General features: G+C 38.0%; 3 protein-coding genes across 3 annotated transcripts; 1 reads left to right on the forward strand and 2 right to left on the reverse strand.

The window, feature by feature from the left end:
• Positions 1-94: 94 nt before the first annotated feature.
• Positions 95-5029, reverse strand: LOC137736948 (U-box domain-containing protein 70-like). The gene is made up of 8 exons (XM_068476274.1): positions 4743-5029; positions 3463-3556; positions 3285-3335; positions 3003-3176; positions 2496-2675; positions 2145-2264; positions 1295-1428; positions 95-698 (listed from the first exon to the last, which is right to left on the reverse strand). The coding sequence occupies exons 1-8, from the start codon at positions 4916-4918 to the stop codon at positions 629-631; spliced, it is 999 nt and encodes a 332-aa protein (XP_068332375.1). The 5' UTR covers positions 4919-5029; the 3' UTR covers positions 95-628.
• Positions 5030-5855: 826 nt separating this feature from the next.
• LOC137738310 (small ribosomal subunit protein eS1y-like) lies at positions 5856-8447 on the forward strand. Its single transcript, XM_068477949.1, has 7 exons — positions 5856-5964; positions 6102-6149; positions 6307-6412; positions 7064-7201; positions 7292-7477; positions 7700-7900; positions 8196-8447. Exons 1-7 carry the CDS (start codon positions 5954-5956, stop codon positions 8283-8285), a joined length of 780 nt encoding a protein of 259 aa, XP_068334050.1. The 5' UTR covers positions 5856-5953; the 3' UTR covers positions 8286-8447.
• A 1180-nt stretch (positions 8448-9627) lies between these two features.
• On the reverse strand, positions 9628-18093 carry LOC137737608 (protein NETWORKED 1A-like). Its single transcript, XM_068477143.1, has 5 exons — positions 17911-18093; positions 17755-17804; positions 16921-17154; positions 11527-16172; positions 9628-11059 (listed from the first exon to the last, which is right to left on the reverse strand). The coding sequence occupies exons 3-5, from the start codon at positions 17018-17020 to the stop codon at positions 9848-9850; spliced, it is 5958 nt and encodes a 1985-aa protein (XP_068333244.1). The 5' UTR covers positions 17021-17154; positions 17755-17804; positions 17911-18093; the 3' UTR covers positions 9628-9847.
• Between the last annotated feature and the right edge of the window lie 6379 nt (positions 18094-24472).

Here is a 24472-nt window from a genome sequence, read left to right on the forward strand (position 1 = left end):
ACAAATGCATTATATGAAGAAGACTTCGCTGTTATTCATACAAGGAAATGAAGGTGTCACTGTCAAGCAATCTCAAGGTAATGCATAAAGAAGCGTCGTGACAAGTGCTCATGAATTATGCATCCATCAAGATATTTGAACAATGGTGTAACTCTCAGAATAATAGGACCATACATAGAGCATTCATACGGGGCAGCAAGGATGCACAAAAACCTATTCAACAGTTTCATTGCTATTTGGACAATTACAAATAAACTTAGTTCTGCAGGACCTAATTTCAAGTTTTCGGTTTCACCACATAAGCAGCAGATACCCAACTTAATTCAAGGGCTAAACTACTCCTTACACTGGAAAAACAGGCTAACAACTTCACAGTAAGGGATCTCTCAGCAAAACGCAATTGCTCAAAACAAAAAGGCTTGAAAATTTTAGAAAGAGACAAAACCTTGAGTAAATGCATGTTATGATTATGGAAAGCACCTTCCTGCAAATAACCAGGGCCAAAGGAAACCTTGCAAACTCAGTAAAGGCAAAAAACTGTCACCAGTGCTGTCGGTTCTTTAGAATACACAATCTCTCGCTATAATGGCCCTGAGACTTTGCTCCAACAAAATACAAATAAAGGAACTTATGAATCGGACTGTTTGAATAGGCGTGGAATCAATTCATGGGCACTGATATCTAAATCCTCCGGATCCCTGAAATAAACAGAGACATTAGATTACCTAGCTCCAAAACACTGCTGTTAATGTGATCAATATTCTAACAGATAGGTTTTGTACAATAGGTTAGTTGGACGTTATTATAGTAAATATTAAGTGAGTAACCACATTGATGCTGCTTCCCTAAAATTTTCCTACAAGCATCTAAAACTTTCGTAGATTAAAATAAAAACAAAAACCCACTTCCCACTATTATTTTCACATCCATATGTTCAAGCTTTCCATTTCTTCATTCTCTTAAAAGCAAAAAGGACAATGCTTCAATGGGTTTGCACATTGAAGAAAGAAACTAACATTAGAACTCCAAGGTGGTAATAAAAGATAACCTAAAGCTTCAACTTAAAGGCGGTACAAAATGCAACCACCAAATATAACCTAAGTTCTGATGAAGCAGGTGACTGGTGATGGAACTTTAGACTTTGCAATACATTCTTGGTAATTTAAATAATAAAATTAAAAGTCATCCATACTTGAGTTCGTATTTAGTTACAAATTGGCACTTCCTCGGGAACACTGTGTGTGTGTGTGTGTGAGAGAGAGAGAGAGAGAGAGAGAGAGAGAGAGAGAGAGACCTGCACAATGTCTGGCCCAGTTCAATGGAACTAGAAATAAACCACAGCTTCCGCAGGAAAGGGGTCTCAAATTGCACAAAGAAGCCATCATGTTGCCCGTGTTTCCATTTCCTTGAACCTTGACCTTTCCAAACCTGCAAAAAGTATTTGATCATTGAAACCTCTTTGTTAACAACAAAAACCTTTTATTGAATCAGTCAATACTTCCCCCTAAATTTAAATCACCTGCGAATAAAAGTTGGATTTAGCAAATTGGAACCAGAGAAAGCTAGTGACATCTGAAACAGACCAATTAACTACTTTCTTTTTCCTGAGACATACCAATAAATGCTTAACCTTCCCAAAAACACTATGCAATCATCATGCACGAGTCTTTTAAGCACTTGAAGTCTTGAACCCATGTCAGAGGTCAAACCTCCAAAAAGTAATTAAAACACTTCTAGTTTTGCACACACACAAGTACACCGCACGCAAAGATACAGAGACTTAGGCACATGTAACATGCAAATGTGACATGACTTATGTTAACTGCTCATTAAAGTCCTTTTCTTATTTGAGAAGAAAATGCTATTAGTTCCTTAATTATAACTAACTCAAGAAGGTAACGATCGAAAATGCATGACAGATACTCCATGGCACATTGCAAAAGCATCTATGAGAACCTTTTTCTTGGGCCTTGCAAGCACCCAAACTCAAATTGAAACATCCATACATGTGCGTGTTAATTGCCCACGTGCTTATCGTCTAAAGAAAGTTCTCCATCGTGTCACACGATGAACCTTAATAATTGTCTTCCTAACAGAATAAGATTAAGATTTATAGTTGTAAATACAAATGAAGTGAAATGTACCTGTGGATAAGACATGATACTTTTGGGAGTCACCAAGCAAGCTGCTTTGGAGAAAGAATCCTCAGCATACTGCCTAAGAAATGAAAAACAACTGCCATGTGTATGGGGCGATTCAAAAGCCTGGAATAACAGGCAAGCATTGATTAGTTAAACAAAAAATTCACCTGCTAGTACGGATAACAGTAGCAGAGAATGATGGCTCACAGCTCGGAAAGGATAAACTTAATGCAATAAATCGTTTTATTGGAACAGCGAAAAAGGGTTGATAGGACCAAAAATGCTGAAAAAAAACTTTTCAACCAATCACGAAAGGGATATTTTGAAAAAATATGAAAACTCTAAACTTAATACCTTATCAATATTCACAGCTGGAGCATATTTCTCGGTGTCTGTTTCTTCCTTATCTAGGAGAAAGTAAACTCTAGCCTCCACTTTAGAAGTTTCATGCCATGATTTTACAGCTGACTCCATTGTCTCGACAAGGAAAGAAAACATTTCTTCCCAACATTCTTCAGATCCACGCTTCCCAGACTGCAAAGAGAAAGAGTAACTTAATTTTAGGACTGATTAAAACAATCCAAGGGCAGGTAATCTTAAGTCTTTTTATAAGCTTCTGGAACTCAACGTGTTAACCTTCAGGGCGATAAGAAAGCTTCTACCTATAATATATGAAAGTAGGCAAGTTGCATCATTCACACGAAGAAAGATAAAGCAGATTGAAAAAAGAATAACGTATATAAATGACTGAGCAATTATAATTATCACTCAAGCACAAAGATAATAGAAGGTATCAAAATGAGAATAATAATGAACAACAGTGTTTTCTGAAGGTCACGAATCCTTGATAAATACACTCACCATTTCAGATTTCAGTTTATCTAAATGCCTCGCCATATCAACATTGGATCTCATTTTCTCCACCACTTCTGCACGTTTTTTATCTCTCACCAACTGAGAAATCCTTTTTATCTTTCTTGATACTTCCGTGCTTTGCGAGTTATATTCCAAAGCTGTTTGGAAAGCAACCAAAGCCTACAACATACGTTGAACAGAAGGATATCAGCAGCAGAAAACCAATATCATGTGGTCTAGTCCAGAAGGCCATAAAAATGGGAAGATTGGAAGAACTTCTAGACATACATCATCATATTGTTCCATGGCCTCTAATATGCAACCTTTCCTGAAATATCCCTGAAGATGCGTAAAAAATATTCTTTAAAGGAATAAATAACAAAAATCAAGACTTCTGGCTTTCTAAAAGTACAAGCTTATTGAAGCAAAATAGAATTTAAGAAAAAATAAAATAAAACAACAGTACCTTCTCCCACTGGGGGTTCAATTTAATTGTTGTCTCTGCATCAACAAGGGCTTTGCTAAGCTTAACCAATTGAAGAAATGCTGCAGCACGGTTGCTGGCCAACAATGGAACATTAAGAAGATGCATCAGTACAGCATGCAATGATTGTTAAACGAGAAAATTCAGCCAAGACCGTGTATCCTTGGAAATTTTAATTTTTCATTACTACTATGCTACTTCATATGGAAAACTTCAACGTTTTCATTAACATCCTTTAAACACCTTTAAACAGCAGAAACAATCCTAGTTATAAACAAAATAATGAAGATATACATAAAGAAAGTTGACCAATTATCATTCAATAATTATGAAACAGCAGGCACCCATCCTATTCAGAAACCATTCCTAGCTTATCTAAGCTCTCTCTAACATCTTTCACAGATCAGCCCTTTGTTTTAGCAAATGCTATAAACACTATTCATGTGGTAGCACTTGAAGCAGGAACAATACATAGTAGACCCTAAGACCAACTATAGCATTGGACATAACAGAGCAGGTTTGCTTTTCATATTTACTTGGAAATAAAAAGGGCATAGTCACAAATGTGGTATCAAAGTATTTTGCCGCAACGAGGTTTTGTTTTGACAATTATATCCCCTTTTTATTCCTAATGGCCTTGCTTTCTTCTATAAATTCCAAATTTCATAAGATCTCAAAATACTTTTCCGCACAAATAAGTGAAATGTTAACCGAAACATTAGCTTCTTTAACGAAACAATCCAGAATTTTTTAACGGCGCCCAAGATAGGTTACATGAGGTTCATCTCATCTTATATCACTCAAAAAATTTCATCTACCATAATGGTTATGCAGATATTTTTCGGTAACAAATTCTATACATCTTGTCTACAAAAGTGCCTGAATTTTTACTAGTAACATACGAAAGGAATTCCTTTGCATCTGAATACTATAACTTCTGTTAATCAAAATAACGAACAACAAACTAGTATATCAACCCCGAACCTCATGTAACTTTGGAGTTCATACAAATTACAAAATGTTGGGGGAGTTCGAAGGGGCAAACATAAACAACATGAACAATAGAAAATCATCTGATTTTCTACATAAACAAAGCACACAACTTCAGATTCCTAGAATTACTAAAATCATTCCATTACCAAAAATATTCAACAAAAACCCATGTGAAGAAGTCAAGTACATATCAAATTGAAAACTACAAAATCCCAACAAAAAAAATTATTAAAAAAAAAAAAAAAGGAAATTTGAGGTGGTTAATGTACCTATAGAGAGTGGGGTTATTAGGGTCTTGCTTGATGGCCTGAGTGTAGAGTGCAGCGGCTTTGAGGTAGTTCCCCGCTTTGAACTGCTCATTTCCTTTATCTTTCAGAGACTCAGCTCCTCCACCTCCTGCCGATGTGCCCACCCTACCTGATCCTCCCCCCTCTGCTGCCGCCATTCCTCACTAGGGTTTATGATTCACTGCAAGCAAATCTCCTGTCTCCTGCCCCCGCTTTCTCTGATACAACCCCAGAACCCGATTCCGAGCGATGGTTTCACAACTTTCACTTCCACCTGGACTTCAAAAGTGAAAATGGGTCGGGCTGCTTTGTCCGACTTGGGTTTAAACCCATTTATGTCTAATTGGGTCCAATGGATTTTGGAGTTAAAAGGGCTCGGCCCAAATATATTATACTTTCGGAGTGGTTGTCTGACCCAAGTTTCGTCTCTAAACACTCATCAATTTTACTCAAAATAAAAAAACACTTATATCCATACATAAAATTATCATAAAGGACTTAGTGATTTTTTAAGAAAAACAATTTTTTTTTCTTTGGTAGGGTTTGATATAAACATGGTAACCATGCAGCCTCATGTAGTCTGTGGAACAAGACTATGCCATCAACAGAAATTGCTAAATTAAATTATGTAATGTTGTGTCCATAATATTGTATGTGCACTACACTAAGTATATACACTTTTTTTTTTTTGCAGCAGCCACACTTTGTAGTTGGACTAGAACTCGAACCCTACAAACAAACCCCGAATTTAGCACTCAGATTTTGGACCTATTCACTCTTGAATGTATTTTGTTTCCAATATCATAAAAATTCTTTTCAGCACGGGCAAGGTGATATTCCCTATAACCTCTCCCAGTCTGAATGAGTGGATAACCGTAACTTGCCACTAGTTGTCCATTTTTTCAAAGAAGGAAAAATAAAAATTCTTTTGAGATGTGGCAAATTAGGGTTTTAGTCTTGGGCTTTTTCTAAAAAGGTCCAGACTTGAGAGCCCACGTGTTATATATGAAAATAACTTGGGCCGAGCACAACCTGAGCCCATGTCAGCAAAGGCAAGATCTATCGCATTTATATAAACAGAGAAAGTGTTAGGGTTTTGTGCTTCACAAAGACAAGGGTTTGCTCTCTCGGCCGCTTTTAGCCTCACCCTTCATCTCTCTGCAGAGCTCTCGAGCTCCTCCAAATTTTCAGCCATGGCCGTCGGGTACTCTCTCTCTCTCTCTCTCTCTCTCTCTCTCTCTCTCTCTCTCTCTCTCTCTCTCTCTCTACACACACACTAACGTATTTCAGCACATGGATTTCTCGATCAGTGACTGACGCATTAACCTTTGTATTATACAGCAAGAACAAGAGGATTTCCAAGTCGAAGAAAGGAGGAAAGAAGAAAGCGTAAGCTTATTTTTTTACATTTATACATACACACTGATTTATATAGATCTGGGGTTTTTATAGTTTTGTTCTTATTTGTCATTTCGTATGATTTGTTAATTATGTGATAATCCCACTTATTTACTAATTAATTTGTATTTGTGGAACGAAAATATAGTGTTGATCCGTTTGCCAAGAAGGATTGGTATGACATCAAGGCCCCGAAACTGTTCAACAACACGAATGTGGGCAAAACTCTTGTCTCCCGTACTCAGGGTACCAAGGTATTGATGTTATCTATCAATCTTTGTTTTTTCTTTCCGTTTTAGATTTAGTTTTTTGGAATACCATATTAAGTAGGGTGAAAGCTATTGTGGAATCAGTTTATTTTGCTTTTCTTTCTACGAAATGGATTAGCGGGTGGGGGTTTTTATTAGACTGCTGTTATTGTTGATTTATGCATTTGTTGTGTCCTTATGGATTGCAAATGTTTTGAAATTATTGTGTTTAAGTACGGCACGATTTTCTGTCTTCTGGAAGGCTGGTATTTAGAGTGGTGTTTTTGTGCTTGCGGTATTAAGTTTATTTTGGGAAATGGTTTCTGCATACCGGGTTCTCCTTCTGCACTATGTTTATTTCTATCCAAATGCCATAAATAAATTCGAGTGCGGAGGGGTAGAGCAGTGAGGTGCCGAAATACTTGTTTATGTTAATGTTGAGTAGAATGACTGTTACACCTGTTACATTTTGCTTTATCTATTTAGAATTTTTTCTTGCATCAGTAATTATTATACAAAACTTTCAAATGTATACATTGCTTGTTTGAAAAAATTGTTGAGCATTAGAAAAAAAATTTCCCACATGATAACACACTTTGTATATATTTAAATTGTTGACACGGTGCATGCTTTTAAAAAGTTTTTTGGTTTTAACAGATTGCATCTGAAGGACTCAAGCATAGAGTCTTTGAGGTATCACTCGCTGACCTTCAGGGTGACGAGGAGCATGCTTACAGAAAGATGCGGTTGAGAGCTGAAGATGTCCAAGGGAAGACTGTTCTTACTAATTTCTGGGTATGCTTGAATAATTTACGTTCATATATTTTTTGGTATCTTTGTATGATTTCTTATGAACCCGAGCTCATGTATTATTGAATTCTTCAGGGAATGAACTTCACCACTGACAAGCTTAGGTCTTTGGTGCGCAAATGGCAAACCTTGATTGAAGCTCATGTGGATGTGAAGACCACTGACAACTATACTCTGAGGATGTTCTGTATTGGCTTCACCAAGAGACGTCCAAATCAGGTCAAGAGGACCTGCTATGCACAGTCTAGCCAAGTCAGACAGGTAATGTATACCTTAATATGGAAATTCTCCCCTGCACTTTTTTCCTAATGAGTGGACGGACTTAAACCCCAACCGTTCGCACTTGAAAAAAAATAGGTGTGGGTGAGCAAAGCTCTGCCTTAATAATTTGCATGATGTATTTGAATTTATCATGAATTTTGTCTATGTACTTATGCATGGTAGTGTTTGTTTCTGACGCCATAATGCTACATTTATTGTCAGATTCGCCGTAAGATGAGTGAGATCATGATTGCCCAGGCAACATCAAGTGATCTTAAGGGCTTGGTCAACAAGTTCATTGCTGAGAGTATTGGTAAAGAGATTGAGAAGGCAACAATGAGCATCTATCCATTGCAAAATGTCTTCATCAGGAAGGTCAAGATCTTGAAGGCACCCAAGTTTGATCTCACCAAGCTCATGGAGGTATACCCTTTTTGCTCTTGGAAATCTATTTTTTTATTTTTTCTATTTGAAATATTAGATATAGTAGATGATGAACCGTGGTCATAGTACTTCCGAGAGTCCTTGGCCTTATTTATCATCTACGTATTTCATTTGAGGGTTTGGCATCAGAATTTTTGGTGCTATTTACTCCTTATCATTTGCGTGCTTTCATCATGATTAGTAGCATTTCTGCATCATGATGCAAATTGTGCACATAGTTCTTCATACTGCGGCTGTAAGCTAAACTTTAGTGAAATGGATTTTGTGTAACTAGGTTTATGGTGGCGAAGATGTTGGTGTGAAGGTTGAGAGGCCCACCGAAGAAGCAGCGCCTGAGGTGCAGCAAGAAATTGTTGGTGCTTAAGTGCTGCCTCTGTTATTTCCTTTTAAGTAGTATTGTTCAATTTATGTTGTGAACTTAAAGAGACCATATTACTTGGTGCATGTTTTGTTCTAGCTTTTTGAGAGGGTGAAAGTTGCTTGATCGAAATTTTGTGCTTTTAATCTAAATACTAAATTTTGAGAAGATGATTGAGTCTTGCTTTATACATCCTACGATTCTATTATTCCTCATACGGTATCATCAACTTCTGTGGCTGTACAAGTGTCATATTATACACATTTGGACTGAACTTGGACCGTCTGAGGTGCCGCGGCGATGCCTGTTGTACCCCTCAGCTCTAAGTTTTGGCGGTTTTCCGAGACATCGCTTCCATAGCAGTTGCAATTAGTGGTGCAAATTGGATTGGAAACTGGTGCAAGAGAAATTTGATTGGACAAATAGTGAAAAATGTAGCAATGATCCCTCAACCTTAATTCAATTGGAGTAATGGTTCCTCAACTTTTATTTCCTTAACCATTGGTTCCTCAATTCGTCAAAATGTGCAGTTGTGGTCCTTTTTGTTAACATCGTCAATAGTTTGGTTAAATTTAGTCATGTGCGTCGCATAGGAGACTGATTGTAGGGGCAATTAGGGAAACATAATATTTCTTGTGGGTTGAATTCTATCTTACGCATAACCCATCCCCAATTGAAATCAGCCTTTATTGAAGGAAGATAATAGCATAAACCAACTAGTTTTGTGCAAAATATCGGTGAATTCGAAGCAGGTATGACAATGTGGTATGGAAGAGCTTTACTGCACTGGTATAGAGGAGAAGGCATGGAGGAGCAAGCAGTTCACTTAACCTTAGAGGAAAATGGACGATTTGGAAGCCAATGCCGATGAGGAGAAGACATATGGTAACATCAACTAATCGAGGCCTTCTTGGTCCATGAACATCAAAAAACAAGCACCAATATCGTCTATTTCAAAGCCTCCATGATCTTCCCATCTTTGCTGAAGCTTGTGTCCTAGAACCTAGACCTACAGATCCATGTAAATCTCGTCTTGCTTGGTTTCCCATCCCCTTGTATTGACTTCAACCCACGGGAAACAATGTTTCCTTAATTACCCCTACAATTCGTTTTATGTGCCACGCACGTGATTGCATTTAGCATAATTACTGGCGGTGTTAACTAAAATGACCATAGACGCACATTTTGACGAGTTGAGAGACCATTGCTCTAATTGGATTAAGTTGATCCCTCTCTGGCACTGGCAGCTCCGAAATCCGATCAATATCCAACTCTATCCATTTTGCGACTTATCGGAGCATACATTCAACGCATCCAGGCATTCCGAAAGTAACTGAAGCATCGTAAGTTTAAAACAAGAAGAAAATAAGTGGCTTGTTTTGAATGGTTAATGGGAGGTGATAATACGAAGGAAGCAGCTCATTTTGATTAGATGAAGCCTATTTTACACGGAAACTGAGGTAATACACTTGTGTTTTGGCTAACTAATCCGAGAAATGATTCGCTAAACACAACATTAGGATCATTTAACGAAATAAAACATGCTTCCCTCTCGAGTGATTATTGCCTCAATCTCCATTGGTGGAGGGTCTCATGCAGCCACACACACAACCCTTCCTGCGCCTCTCGCTGCTTCTACCGCTGTAAATAAAATCCCTCAGGAGAACGCCTGTTCTGCTCACGTAAAATCCGTGCCTCCCCTTCTTTTTATTCTCATCCTCCAGTTTGAGCAAAATGTAGTGAATGTTCTGCAACTCAAACTGCAGCCTTCCGATCTTCTCTGACCCTTTACTTGCCTCTTCGACTACTCTCTCTCTGCGGACATTTCCAGCCTCCTCCAACTCTATGGAAGTCTGCTCGTCCAAAGACGGAGACTCCTCAATCTTCTTTTTCAGTTGATCATTAGTTTCCACTAGCTGCACAACAGCAGACTCAACTTCAAGTAAGTGTCTTTTGACTGTTTCATATTCAATGCCGTTGGCCCTTTTGCCCTTCTTGCTTGTCTCCATCTTCTTATCCAAATCCCGAGCAATTGTCTGCAGACTCGTCAGCTTCTGGGCATCAGAGGCCAGTCTCTCCAAGATTTTTTCCTTCTTGCCTTCGTGACGTGGCCTTCGAAGGGACGCTTCCAGCTTCTCAATTCCCCACTCCTTCTCAGCCTCAACTTCTGAAGAAAAATTCTGAATCATCTGCTCAGAATCTGTAAACCGATGGCTGGCGGTAACATCTTCCATGCGTGCAGATGCCTGATTTTCTTTCTCACTGGCAACCGGATCCTGGTGACAGTATTGTTCGGCAGTCTCCCATAACTCAAGCATCTGATCATCAGCCCCACCAGTACCTCTCCAGCTTCTTCCATACGATGATAAATCAGAAACATGATCAAGCGGAATGTCTTTCATCAAAGTCCCATTAGCAGATTTTGTCTTCTGCAACTTGCGATTTTCACCAGTGAACTCCTTCCCAAGTTTCACCTCTTCACATTTACTGCCTTTTTCTTTAAGTAAGGTACCTTTTGATTGTAACTCTTCAATCTCCACAGACGAGTTGCTGGTTTTTGTACTTTGCTGAGTTGAAAGGCTTTCAATTTCTTCCACCATTGCCTTTTCAAAGGCTTCCATCACAAGCCTTTCCGTCTCTTCCACAAACGTCTTTTCAACTTCTTTTATCATAGTTTGCACTTCTGCCAATTCTGAAATTCCGTCGGGTACCAATGGGCTTTGATCTTCTATGGAATCTTGACAGTTCTTTTCATATGGATGATTTGGCGGTTTCACATCCTAGAGGCACGAACATGCTAATTAGTGGAAAGAAAAAGAGCAGAAGCTAGCAATGGTGATAGCTAGAGTGGTCCGATAAGACACAAACATGGTAATTAAGTATCAAGTTTTAACATTAAACTTCAATTATCCACACAAGCCAATTTGCAAACCTCTGATCTACATCTGTTTCTGTTAGGAAGGTCTTCACTAGAACAAGAATGTTTTACGTTTAGCGTTAAATTTCAGTTATAAACAGGACAACTAGGATTAGAATTAAATCGAACTTTCATGTGTACTTATGATAGCAGTTAATAAATACACATTCTCTCCATGCCAATAAGGCCAGAAACACAGACAGACACTTCTACGTTATTGAAAACTCGGGGTAAGGCTGTCGAAACCAAAAATGAGTCGACTCTACCTAGCTTAGACTTAATTGCTGAATCATCACTATTATCAATGTTTCTAAAGAGAGAAAATATTACCTTATCTTGTTGATTTCTTGCTACAAGAAGCTTCGATCTAAGTACGGCATTGTGCTGAAGAGATGCTACATTCTCTCTCAATGAGGCTACAGCAGGAACGTATGCAGACAACTGGCCGATCAGTCCTCCAACTTCACCTTCCAAAGAGCTAACTCTTTCTTTCATTTGTTCGACCTCCAAAGATTTCGCAGCACTTTCATCTTTAAGACTCTCACAAACATCAGTGAGCTCATGAACCGTATTTTCAAGAAAAGCTTCACGGAGAGCAGAAACTTGAAGATCAAAATAGAATGTCGCAGCCTCAGCCTCCCAGAGTTCAAAGTCATTGCTTCTCTCTTGCAGCTCGGAACTCAAATACTCCTCTCTTGTTCTATGTTCTTCAATTACTTCACTTAAGATACCCACTTCATTCGCCAGGGTTTCATTTGCTTCACGAAGGCTGTCGATTTCATCTTTCTGATTTGAGTTATCATTGGATAGTTCTAGAATCTGCTTCTCACAATTCTCCCTCAGTCGCTTTGAATCTTCATGTTCCATCCTCATTTCCTGAATAGTTCTGCATAATTCCACATTCAAGTTCTCAGCCTTTCTAAGCTTCTCTTCTACTTCTGAGAGCTCCATGGTTTTCTGCTTCAGAGAATCCTTTCCAGCTAAAATTTGATGGTTCAGCTGATCTTTCGAGGCCTTGGCTTCATGCAGTTCCTTGTGCAACAATCGAACTGTCTCATTCAGATGTAGATTTTCTACTTCTTTTTCAATTCCGTTACATAAGATTTGGTTCTTCAGAATTTCATTTGCCTCACAAAGGCTTTTGATTTCCTTTTTCTGATTTGTGCTATCTTCAGATAGTTCAAAAATCTCCTTCTCACAATTTTCTCGCACTAGATTTGATTCTTCAATTTCCATCTTCAGTTCCTGAACTGTTCTGCACAATTCCACATTCAAATCTTCCGTCCTTTTAAGCTTCTCTTCTGCCTCCGAGAGCTCCAAGGTTTTCTGTTTCAGAGAATCGTTTCCAACTAAAACTTGACGGCTTAGTTCACCATTTAAGTCCTTGGCTTCACACAGTTCCTTGTCCAACAATTGGACCGTCTCATTCAGATGCAGGTTTTCTACTTCTTTCATCACTAAATTCTCCCCCAATGTTCCAACAGCCTCTTTGAGGTCGTTATTAATTACAAATTGACTGTTGAGATCTTTAGCAAGTGATTTTAGTTCCGCAGCTTTCTCAATTGTGAAGCTCTCTAAAACCAACGAGAGGGTGCTGAAAGCTAGTGCTTCGTGGAAATTAGCACTATTATCCTCTTCAAGCATTTTCTTTTCCTCTTTGAGGGCCATAAGTTCCTTAAGCAAAGATCTCTTCTCTTCAAGCACCTTGGAATTTTCTTCCTGCAGAACCCCATAAGCATCCTCCAAATTTGTCAGCTTAGGTTGAAGAGTTAACAATTCAGCCTCTAATATTTCCTCCTTTTGCTCTTTCCCCGTCACTTCCAATCTCAACTCCCTTGTCATCTCTAGAAGGTCATGCTTCTCATTTTGTAGTGCAGAACAATGGTTTATCACGATCTCATACTCCTGCTCAAAGAATTGTTTTTCCGTCTCTACCTCTGCACCCTCTGATCTCAACTGCCCAAGTACAGTTAGGAGCACTGATTTCTCAACAAGCAACTGCTGTTCCTCATCCTTGCTCCGTAACAAAGAAGTTTTCAAGTCCTTGATAGTATTCAAAATGTGCAGCACATTTACTTTCCCTGGTTCAGTCTTATCGTCCTGCCTATCTGGTTCAATCTGTAGAGCCCTGAGGACTTGACGAACGCCCAACCTCAACTTGTCGATTTCTTCCACCAAGAATTGTTCTTCCACCTGTAGTTCGAGATTTTCACTCTCCAACTCTGAGATCAGCTTACTAGAAAACTTGGATTTCTCAACGTGTCTCTGACACTCGATGAATAATGACAAATTCTTCTCTTCCAGATCTTCTATAAACTTCTGAAGGATAAAGATCTCGATCTGGGCATTTAAAGCTTTATCTAGTTCTTCTTCAAATTCTTTCTTTCCCAGCTTTCTTTCTTCCTGCATGAGGTGGACATTGTTTTCCAAACCCGCCAATCGGGCCTCACTTGACCGTATATAACTTGCACGCTCTCGTTTTTCTGCATGGAGGGAACCCCGTAGTTCTTCTACTGCACTAAGTGTGGAGCCTTCCTCCTTCCCCAGGTTAGAATATTTCTTCTCTAATTTTGTAAAGCGCTTTTCCAGGTTTCGCAGTCTCTCCTCAACATCTTTCAACTGAAATACCAGGGTGCCTCTCTCATTAAGAAGATTGGACTTCTCATTATTGAGAGATTGGCACAACTCTTCTAAGCTGTTTGATCGTGCTCTGAACCGTTCAAGCTCAATGTCTGCAACAGAGAGGGAATTGTCCAGCAAGGTGTTCCTCTCAAAAAGCGCCTGCATATTCTGAGTGATAACTTGTAACTGTGAAAGCAGGAGAGCCTTCTCAGCCACAAGAGTGGATTTTTCTCCCTGGAGAAACTGGCAAGACGCTTGCAATTCTTGGACCTTCTCTCTCAAACCCTCCAACTCAGCGTTCAACCCCAACAGTGAGCTCCCCATAAAATCGTTCTCCTTTGAAAGTTTACCCGTATCCTTCAACTTCTCATAAAGAAGTTCTCTCTCTTCTTTCCCCCTTGTGCATATATCTTCCAGCTTCGATTTTTCATTTTGCAAGTCTTTCACAGATGATTCAAAGCATTCAGGATTTAAACCAGCCGACTCCACCTGCTTCACCATAGCTTGATATCTTCTATTTAATCCCTTAATTTCCTCCTCCAAATGTAAAATATGCTGCTGGAGAGCATTGCTTTGGTCTGATTTTACTGCAACCTCTTGTTCAAGTTTTTCTTTCATCTCTTTGATGTTGAAGATTTCATCTTGCAGATTCTTTATGGAGACAGTGCAAGAAAAATTCAATTCACTTAGGCTCTTATTTTCCTCCTTTGCCCGTTGGACATCATCCTTCATACCCTGTTCGCGTATCTCCAAGTCCTTCAACATTTGAAGCCCATTTTTGAACTCCAGTGCTAAAGCTTTCTGTTCCTCCTGGGATTGAGAATGCAACTTCTGTAGAGCTTGAAGAGTCGCTTCAGCTTGCACAAACTGTAAGTGCTCCTCTTCCATCAAAATGTGAAGTTTCTCCATCTGGTCATCCTTCTCTAAAAGTTCTTGATCCTTAGTTGTAATCTTCTTCAGCAGACTGTCCGCCTCTAACCGCAGAGAGTGATTTGATCTCTCCAAGAGTACACATTGTTCTTCGGCACTCTTCAATTTTGCGGAGCCTATCAAAACTTCGCTATTTAGTCGTTTGGCATCTGCTTGAGCCTTAGAAATTTCGCTTTCCATTTTAGCTATTGTATCCATGCACTGCTTGTATAGAAGAGCTGCAGCTTCTTTCCCTTCCTCCAGTGTAGCCAGGGATTCCTTCAAATATTTGACTTCACCTTGAGCTCTTTCAATTTGTTCATTAAGCATTCTGACATTTTCCTCAGAGACAGAGATTTTCGTCTCCAAAGCAGATATCTTCTCAAGACATTGCTTGTACTGAAGTAAACAATCTTCCTTTTCAGCCTCTAGTTTAGAAAGTTCTTGCTTGAGACTTTGAGCTTCAGTTTCTGCTTTAACAGCCCGCTCGTTAAGTCCCTTTGCATCCCATTGGGAGAAAGATAACTTGCTCTCCAGGTTAGATATCCTTTCCAAACATCGATTGTACTGCAGAAGACCAGCATCCCTCTCCGCTTCTAATTCCACCAGGGCTTCCTTCAATATTTTAGTTTCAATATCAGCTTTGCTTGCTCGTTCATCAAGCCCTCCAATAGCCCTTTGTGCATCATCTAGTTCTCTCCCCAGTTTAGACAACTTCTCCAAACTCTGCTCGTACTGAAGAAGGACTGCGTCTTTTTCAGATTGTATCTCATCTAGAGCTTTCTTTAAGGATTGAACTTCAGTTTCTGCTTTTGCAGCACGTTCAGATTGAGAAAGAACCTGGGTCTTGAGACTCTGGTTCTCACTCGTTAACTGAGAAACCCCATTTTGGAACTTCTGTTTGAAATCTTCCGCTTCGTGAAAATTTAATCCTTGTCCCATCATTCCCTCTGCAACCTTTGAACTATTTGGCACTTCTCCTGGAGTGAACATCTCAATGAACTGCTTTAGACCACCTCTTCTGCTTATTCCAGAGTCGGAGTCTGCTGAGTTTCCTCCATTCCTTTTCAAAGCTTGTGAATTGATTGACGAGAGGCCCAATGCATCCTTATGCAAGTCATCAGGGTCAAATAAGGCACAAACTGGATGTGGCATTTCTGGTGTATGAGGTTCGACGTCTGGCCCAGAAGAGCCTGAGGACGATTCATCAGCCAATACATAAGGTACTTGGTTGGGAAATGCTTCTGCCATGGTTCGATGAGCCTGGCGCAGCTCCACAGTTGCATGATCGTACCTCTCTGCTAATGCACGATAAGCTCGATAGAACTCCTCCACCAGTTTCATGAGCTCCGGGCGTTTCTTGTAGTACATTTCTGCCCTCCTTGCAAAAGAATCTGCATCTTCTTCAATGAGCTTGATCATTGCTTTGACTTTGGCATCCATGTCTGCATAACAAGATTTTGAGTCAATTACAAATGTAGCCCGAAAATCCAAGGATATCCATATGCAAAAACACACTCAATTGCACACATTGCAGAGAAAGAGAGAAATCAAACTGAGAAAATTCCAAGTACATTCGTTTCTTTATCACTGACCTGATTTTTTTTTTTTTTTAAAACATATTTCATATGCTGGAAATTACATCATGCTAATGTCATAGATCACAAAACTTGAGAACCGCCATATTTTGTTTACGTTCATTCTTCATCTAGTTTCATGTTCAAATGAACGTGAATGTTATTGATCATAGTTTTACAGAAAAGTAACAGGACATGGGAGTCTTATACTGTCCTTTGTTGGCCAAGCAAATGCTAACCAGGTATGAACACGGCTGGCCATGCAAAGAATGGTTTTCAGTATTTAGTTTTAGTTCTATTTACTCTCCTCCCTCGGTTACCATATCTCTTCTGTCCTTTCATCTCCATCTAAATACAAAATTGTTAAGAACTGGACTCAGCTTTTAAAAAATTAACATCCAAAAGAAGAAGAATATAAGCAACTGGCTTGCTTAACACCTTTATGTTGTCATTACCACAAAAATGCTGTGTCTTATTGGTATGACTTGCCATCACTCATAAGTAGTAGCTATATGCCTAGTGCACATACAACTGATAGCTTATATCTGCATCTGAAAAAACAAATTTCAATCCAAGTCCTACTAAACGGATAAATTTTACAGAAAAATATCAAGACCTGTAAGATTCTCCTGAAGCCATTTTGAGTTCTTTGGAATGTGACTATCCCACCACCAAGAATATAATCGTCTGGACTCAGAATGTAACATGGTTGCCATGACTCCGGCGCAGCACAACAACAGAACTTGTTTTGAGTTGGGAAAGGCCAGAATATCAGTTCAAGAAACTTCCACCCCTCAATATTCCAGATGAAGATTTGCAGTTCTCTCTCTCTCTCTCTCCCTCCTTGCACCTGTGCACCAAAATCATCAAAGAAAATATAACCGTCGGAATGGCACAAGGTTCACACCAGCAAGAAGATATCAAGACAAAACAAACAATACAAAATTGCATCCTACCTCCTCTATTAGACAGATAACAATTGATCCAAGGAAATAAGTAACCACTAAGCAAGAAAACAGCATTGAAACCAAAAACAATGTGGAAAATTGAAGTTTTCTTCACTATATGAGAAATAAAACAATCTTGTAAGTGCTACAAATTGAAAAACACAAAAACTAGGCATCCATAAATTTACCCAATAAAACCCAGTACACAGCAGCTTTTTTTTAATTTTATAAAATTCAAAAAACAGGAAGCCAAACTGCACAAGCAGCTTTTTTTAATTTGCATAAGCTCAGTACACAGTAGCTTTTTCTAATTATACAAAATTCGTAAAACAAGAAGCCAAACTAAAACACATACCACCTATCAAATACAGAAAAGAGTTTATGAGAAAATAAACACACCAAAGATGGGAGATGATGCAAATCAATTCCAAACAACAGCACAGATAGATAAAAAAAAGTTGACTTTTCCCCCTCTTTTATTAACCACAAGATCAAGAGCTTACCAGTAGATTGACTGATAGCAGGTGCTGGGACTTCCAATCAGCAAGTGAACCTACAAACCAAAGGAACGTCCTAAATGCATTAGTTTTGAGCAGATGGGTCTTCATAAAAATTGCAAAAGCTTCAACCTTTATGAACCCAGAAGATTAAAAACTTACTCAGTGAATGATTTCAGAGGTGGATTCTGATAGAACATCAAAATCTCTCATTAAAACATCACCATTCACATTAGAAACCAATGTGAAAAACCAATGAGTTTTTTCAATTCAGCAGCTATGATTGGAAAACTCCAGCTGCATACATTACAGTTTCACCCCATTCTCTCTCACTCTTAAACAGAATACTCTCTCACTACACTTCTCCATTTATTGGGTTTTGTGCAGTATATTTGACAGATTTGGAACGAGACTTTGATGACACTGTAAACCGTAAAGGCGAGAAAAAGAGAACGAGGAAGTGAAAAAAGTAACAGAAACTGTTATTTTTTCCCTTATCTTGGAAAACACTATTCTAATTCAAAAAATGGAAGTGACGTTACTCCGAGAGTTTTGCTGTCGTTTGTCGTTTTTGCCCAACTTTTTGAAACATTTTCTGACTTTTGTTATTGTTCTTCACTTTAAGATAAACCAAATTATTAATCTAACCCTGCTTAAGATCTCCATGATGTTCTCTTTTGGGGTTTGCAAAATATTTTCTGTTCTTTTTGATAGTTTTGATAATCTTTCACGTCTCTTCCTCGTGGCATCATTGAAGTGCTCGTGCGACTTACTTTTGCTGTCTTTTGTTGTAATTCTATGTTTTGGATCGTAAAATGGTTATAGGTACCACAGAGTTACAGAAATGAAGTCCCATAAACTAACATCCCTTTTTATATATACATATATAGTGTTTATATTTGTATACAATAATTATAAAAAATTTTTTTTTTTTTGGAATATTAGATGAGATAGTACAACAGATAGTTAAAAAAAGACAAATCTAATACTCAGTGTGAATATCGAAAACAAAAATTGCATTTTACAAGATATGCTACTCAAAAAGTATCACAGGCAATACAAAACATAAAAAGCAAGTAGGTCTCGATAAAAATAAATTCTCGTTGAAATCACATGTTACAAGACTTTGGAGTTTATAAAAAGCGTAACACATGAAGCAATAAACCCTAGAAGGTTCGCCCAACTATTGGGCTCACACTATAGCACAATATTTATTGATGTTTTTCATTTTGTTTCTTTTCTTTTCAGTAGGACAATCATGAAGCAATACTCTAAATCCAATTTTAATGTACAATGTGACAATATTCAGTGCTATACAATAATTTTTGGATAAATTACACAGAATTACCTCAACTAGTGGGTCATTAACAGTTTCATACCTCGTCTTTAAAAAGTTTCAATGTCATACCCTATCTTCGAATTTGTTGCAATGTCATACCTTTCATCAGTTGTCTGTCAATTTTTCTATTAAATATTGACGTGGCTTAAGATGGGGTCCACTTTCTATTAAAAAAATTAATAAATTAACCTTAAAAAAAAATCCCAATCATCTTCCCCGACTCATCCATTCTCCCTCTACCCTTCTTCCCTCTCCCTTCTCCCTCCCTCCCTCCTCTGCACATCCTTCATTCCCTCACCCCCTGACCTTCCTTCCCTTCTCTTTCCCTTCTCTCATCTGCACCTACCCAACCTCTGCACATCCACCTCGCCCACCCAAAATGACAGTGTGGCGATTCCACCCCAGCAGACCCGCCCCTCGAAATCCATGGTCATCGGCACAATCTTTGGCCATCACTGCGGCCACGTGTGGTTGTGCATCCAACACAATCGCCTCTCCACCAAACCCACCCTCCTCCTCGAGCTCTCAATCTCGACCCACCAGCTAATCAATGAGATGCAATTCGGGCTCGTCCGCGTGACCCTCGATTGCGATGAGTCGAACCGGCCCCAGCGATGCTAAAGATGATCATGCAATCGATGACGGTTGGAGCTGGGGTAATGCTTACCGGGTTCTGGGTTTGGGTTGGGTGTGGTGGATGGGATTGCTGGAAGGGGTAGGTGGGATCTGGGTTTGGGTTTGGGGAAGACGGGAAGGGAAGAAAGGAAATGAGATGAACAGAAGGAAGGGAAGGGATGAACGGAGGGACAGGGAGTCAAAGAGGTGGCGGATGAGAGGTGGGAGTGGTTTTGGATTTGGGTTGCAGGGAAGGACGCTGGCTGGGTTCTGGGTTTGGGTTGGGTGTGGTGGATGGGATTGCTAGAAGGAGTGGGTGGGATCTGGGTTTGGGTTTGGGGAAGACGGAAAGGAAGAAAGGAAAGGGAGGGAGGGTCGGGGGGTGGGGTGAGGGAATGATGGATATGCAAAGAAGGGAGGGAAGGAGAAGGGAGGGGGAAGAAAGGAAGAGGAAGAAGGGATGGTCGGGAAGATGATTGGGATTTTTTTTTAATTTTTTTTAAGGGTAATTTATTATTTTATTAATATTTTAATAGAAAGTGGACCCTATCTCAAGCTACATCAACATTTAACATAAAATTTGACAGACAACTAACGGAAGGTATGACATTGCAATAAATTCGAAAATAAGGTATGACATTGAAACTTTTTAAAGACAATGTATGAAACTGTTAATAACTCAATAGTTGAGGTAGTTTTGTGTAATTTACCCATAATTTTTTCACACGTACATCCATGTATTTTGTTACATAACGCTTACCTAGTTTTGATTGAACTGTCAATTTTTTTTTTTTTTTTAAACAAATCTACTAAAATTGGTTACATTACTTTTGTGCATATTTTTCGTTTATTAGCTACCATAGTGGTTATGTCATTTACTATGCCTGTAGGCTTATTATGGAAAGTGAAATATAAGATGGAATGACCAATAATTTTTCCAGTTGTCATGTACGATCAGAAATTCAATGACAGATTATAGTGATTTAAATCTCTCAGATTTCTCTCATGTGACCACAGGAATCTAAATTTATTCTCATTTCATGGATATGGCTCTGCTAATTATAGTAGTTATTCTATTTTAGGAAACCAAATAAAATAAAATCAATATTTTGTAATTATTGTCTAGTAAACCTCACATGTATTACTATCTGCATTGAATTAGCGGGCATAATAAACATATGTTATAAACTATATGTACACAAAAAGAAAAAGAAAAAGAAATGTGTGGAATGCTCCTCCCTAGCTTTCATAAAGAATGGAACAAGTCTGCAGCTGTCCAAACTTTCGATGATAACAAAAGAAACGGATTAAGATTCTCTCCTCTTCTATTTCCAATTTCACATCCCCTTTTCTCTCCTCCTCTTACACTTTGTTTTTTGTCTTATTATCTCTTAAAAAATTAATATAAGATGTTGACTCTTAATTATAACTGTTCAAATAAGAAAGGAAAAAAGAGAAGAGATATTAGGAAAGGAGAGAATCCTCTATGAAAAAAACTCTCAATATTTTTTTCTAAAAAAGTATGCAAACACCACCAAATTGGAATTTTGGAATTTAAATACTGCTGGCTGAAAAATTAGACTAGCCCACGGTTTCGTTTCTTATATAAAATTATTGGAATTTAAATTGTGGATGATATCCGTCACCTTTTTTTTTCAGGTGGGCCGTCGCTTTTCATGGTGGACCGGTGGGACTGGACGGTGGAGCCTCGGCCAACCCTTGTCGTTCATCCTTCCTACAACTCTACAGCTACAGCATAACCCTACAGGAGAGGCATTAGCCCCTTTCGAGAAACATATATATAAACCCTAAATATTATTCCATCATCCCTCCTTTAAGTGTAATAGGCTAACAACACAACCATTGTAGTTGTGTTGAATTCATAAAATTTTATGTTTATATAACAATATATATATAAGAAATGGTGCTGGAAAATAAATTACAGTACTTGATTTTTTATATCGTCTTTGTATTTTTCATCTTCACTTCCTATATTACATATAATTTTATCGTTGAAATGACAATGTGCTCACTTGCACTCTCTTTTTCGCAACATAAGATGTATTAATCAATTGTTAGACAAGAGATTATTCAAATTGTATAATAAAATGTCAGTGCGATGGAACACAACCATCAACAGTTTCTAGCATTACAAAGAAAGTAAGTAGCATGATAGCAAATGCTTACCCACCATAATGCTAAAATGGAAAGGAAAATCGTGATGATTGCGGAGGTAGGAAGAGAATGAAGTACTACTTATGATTGCAGAAGTTGTTCATTTGTACTATATTAATTATAAGTTACATCTTAAAAATGGCGTTTGACTGGTAATCACAGTGATGCACACTTATATCTGAGTGTGGGAATGTGGCTAGGTTTACTGTTGAAATAATGATCATGCAAATACGTCACATGGAAAGACTTCAATCCACTTTTTCACATTGGTGAAAAACAATAATGTCTATAAACTCTGATGTAAGTTCGATCTCCACCGATCTCTTTTCTCCCAACATTTAGCAATTATCGTTTGTCAAATTGATAATTCATTTCTGGGTCCATATATACGAGATCGCATGCATGGGTAATGTACCAGTGAAGAACCCTAACCCTAACCCTAATTATGCATGGTCAGCATATGGTCATGGTCGTCATGGACCACGTTGATAGTGCTAGCTAGGTTGGGTTCTACCAAATTTTCTATCTTCTTCCTTTTGATAATTCTTGAATTAATTAAAATGGTGTCGTAGTAGCTAGGAGACTGGTGAAGATTATTGTTTAATAAAAAGAAAGTCCTCCCGCCCCTAAAAAAATCTTGCCTCAACAATATCCCTTGTGGTTGTGGGTCAGATTGACTGGTTAATTCAACAGTACCGTACTTAATTCAAAAGTTCCTTCTGATGAAACCCTAGATCCTCTTAGCATGCCATATATATAGCAATATTATAAACATTTAGACCACATCTAGCAATGTTTGAATATTGATCGAGCACATAATTAATTAACAAAATATTTATGAACCATTTGGTCCCACAATACTTGCAATTACTAGACATAATGACATATTCACTTTACAAACATTATAGTCAAAGTGATCTCAAGGAAAAAAAAATAGTGAAGCCATGTATAATTTCTTGGTGCATTCTTGGTTTAAGAACTATGGACGAAAAACTACAAGTGTCTCACGTTGAGAAACTGACTGCTCATAAAAGGGGAATGAGGATCCTCGCCGGATCATCATATCACATATGTTCATCGTACATCATGTGGTTATAAATTATTGTAAATTTTTTTATTTAAAATTGAATATAAACAGTACTAATGAAAATTGGCCGCACGATGTATAATGAACGGATATGATTGGAAGATTTCCGGAATCCTCACAAAAAGGATCCGGCAAGGATCATCTCTCGTAAAAGGGTATATTATATGACACTTCTATTTTAATTGTACGGAAATTTTTGATATAAAAACCCTATAGATATTTGGAGGTTCATAGATCCTAATATGACCCTTTGGGTCTTATTTGAAGCGATATAATGGCTTAATCTGGGTAGAAGGTGCGTATATTACTTAAATCATGTTGGAGTTTTGGAGCTTGTAACACTTCCTAAGACAGCTTGTATTGATTTAGACAGTGAGCATTATCCCTATTCACCATACTTTTCCCTCCTATTTGAATTTTGATGTTACTACCCACCAAATTTAAGCTACAATGCTTTGAAGACACTACAGTTGTCGGTCACCGTCTAATATGATGTGCCCTCCCTCCCCTCTCTCTCTCTCTCTCTCTCTCTCTCTCTCTCTCTCAAATTATTGGAGATGAATATATATATATATATATATATATATATATATATATATATATATATATATATATATATGTGTGTAGGATCTGGAGACACACATTTTGACACCTATTTTATAGAGCTCACTTTATAACCAACCGTCTATATATAAGTACATCATTTGTAAATAATTTTTTCAAAATATTAGACAAAACCAAATGATTAAAACATTCATTTGTAGCGAAGAAATCAGACGAATATGGTTCTACAAAAAAACACTATGGTTTTGCCATTTCATATTTGAGTTTTTTAGTAGACATAATCTTTTAGGAAAGACCTAATAGATAGATGGCTTGAGTCATTGAAATACATTACTGAGTAAGCTCACAAATACGTGTATCAAAATGTATGTTAAAAGCATGTCTCCGAACTTGCGGATCCTAACCCCTATATAAATATAAATATACATATATATATATATAAATATACATATATATATATATATAAATACATATATATATATATATATATATATAAATGCTACTCCTACCACATTTTCTATATGACATTTGTACCACCTCTCCAATAAAAATGAGATCCATATGTATTGGTGAGTCATACTTTTATTAGAAATGTAGTACAAATGTGATTAATATAGCATTAATATTATGGAATTTGGCAATGTAAAATCTCATATATGACCTCTCTTAAATCACGCTACCAAAACAAACTCTCCACCAACTAACTAAAAAGAATCGTCTTACAAATCTAGAAAAGCAATGTGTGGGGTGGGGAGATGGATGGAGAAATAATAGTGGAATTTGCAAACGGACCCCAACCGAAAACAGAAACATGATCATGCTTGAGATTTTGTTTTTTGTGTTTTAGCAAATGGAACAGTAAGCTAGCCAGCTATGGCACTTTATGTACCCCTTCACTGTTGGGTAAATGTCACTCTCCATGCTCTCACTCATGTGCAATCATT

This window comes from Pyrus communis, chromosome 6 (assembly GCF_963583255.1).
Source record: "Pyrus communis chromosome 6, drPyrComm1.1, whole genome shotgun sequence".
Lineage (NCBI taxonomy): Eukaryota > Viridiplantae > Streptophyta > Magnoliopsida > Rosales > Rosaceae > Pyrus > Pyrus communis.

Coding starts and splice junctions, on each gene's coding strand:
- LOC137737608 (XM_068477143.1), bottom strand. CDS start 17,020: ATGGCAACCATGTTACATTCTGAGTCCAGACGATTATATTCTTGGTGG. Junction 16,173..16,920: donor GCTTCAGGAGAATCTTACAG/GTCTTGATATTT, acceptor CTTGTTATGCAG/ACATGGATGCCAAAGTCAAA. Junction 11,060..11,526: donor CAAGAAATCAACAAGATAAG/GTAATATTTTCT, acceptor TCGTGCCTCTAG/GATGTGAAACCGCCAAATCA.
- LOC137736948 (XM_068476274.1), bottom strand. CDS start 4,918: ATGGCGGCAGCAGAGGGGGGAGGATCAGGTAGGGTGGGCACATCGGCA. Junction 3,557..4,742: donor AATAACCCCACTCTCTATAG/GTACATTAACCA, acceptor ATTGTTGGCCAG/CAACCGTGCTGCAGCATTTC. Junction 2,676..3,002: donor ATAAACTGAAATCTGAAATG/GTGAGTGTATTT, acceptor TTCTCTTTGCAG/TCTGGGAAGCGTGGATCTGA.
- LOC137738310 (XM_068477949.1), top strand. Junction 7,202..7,291: donor CTGTTCTTACTAATTTCTGG/GTATGCTTGAAT, acceptor TGAATTCTTCAG/GGAATGAACTTCACCACTGA. Junction 7,901..8,195: donor ATCTCACCAAGCTCATGGAG/GTATACCCTTTT, acceptor TTGTGTAACTAG/GTTTATGGTGGCGAAGATGT.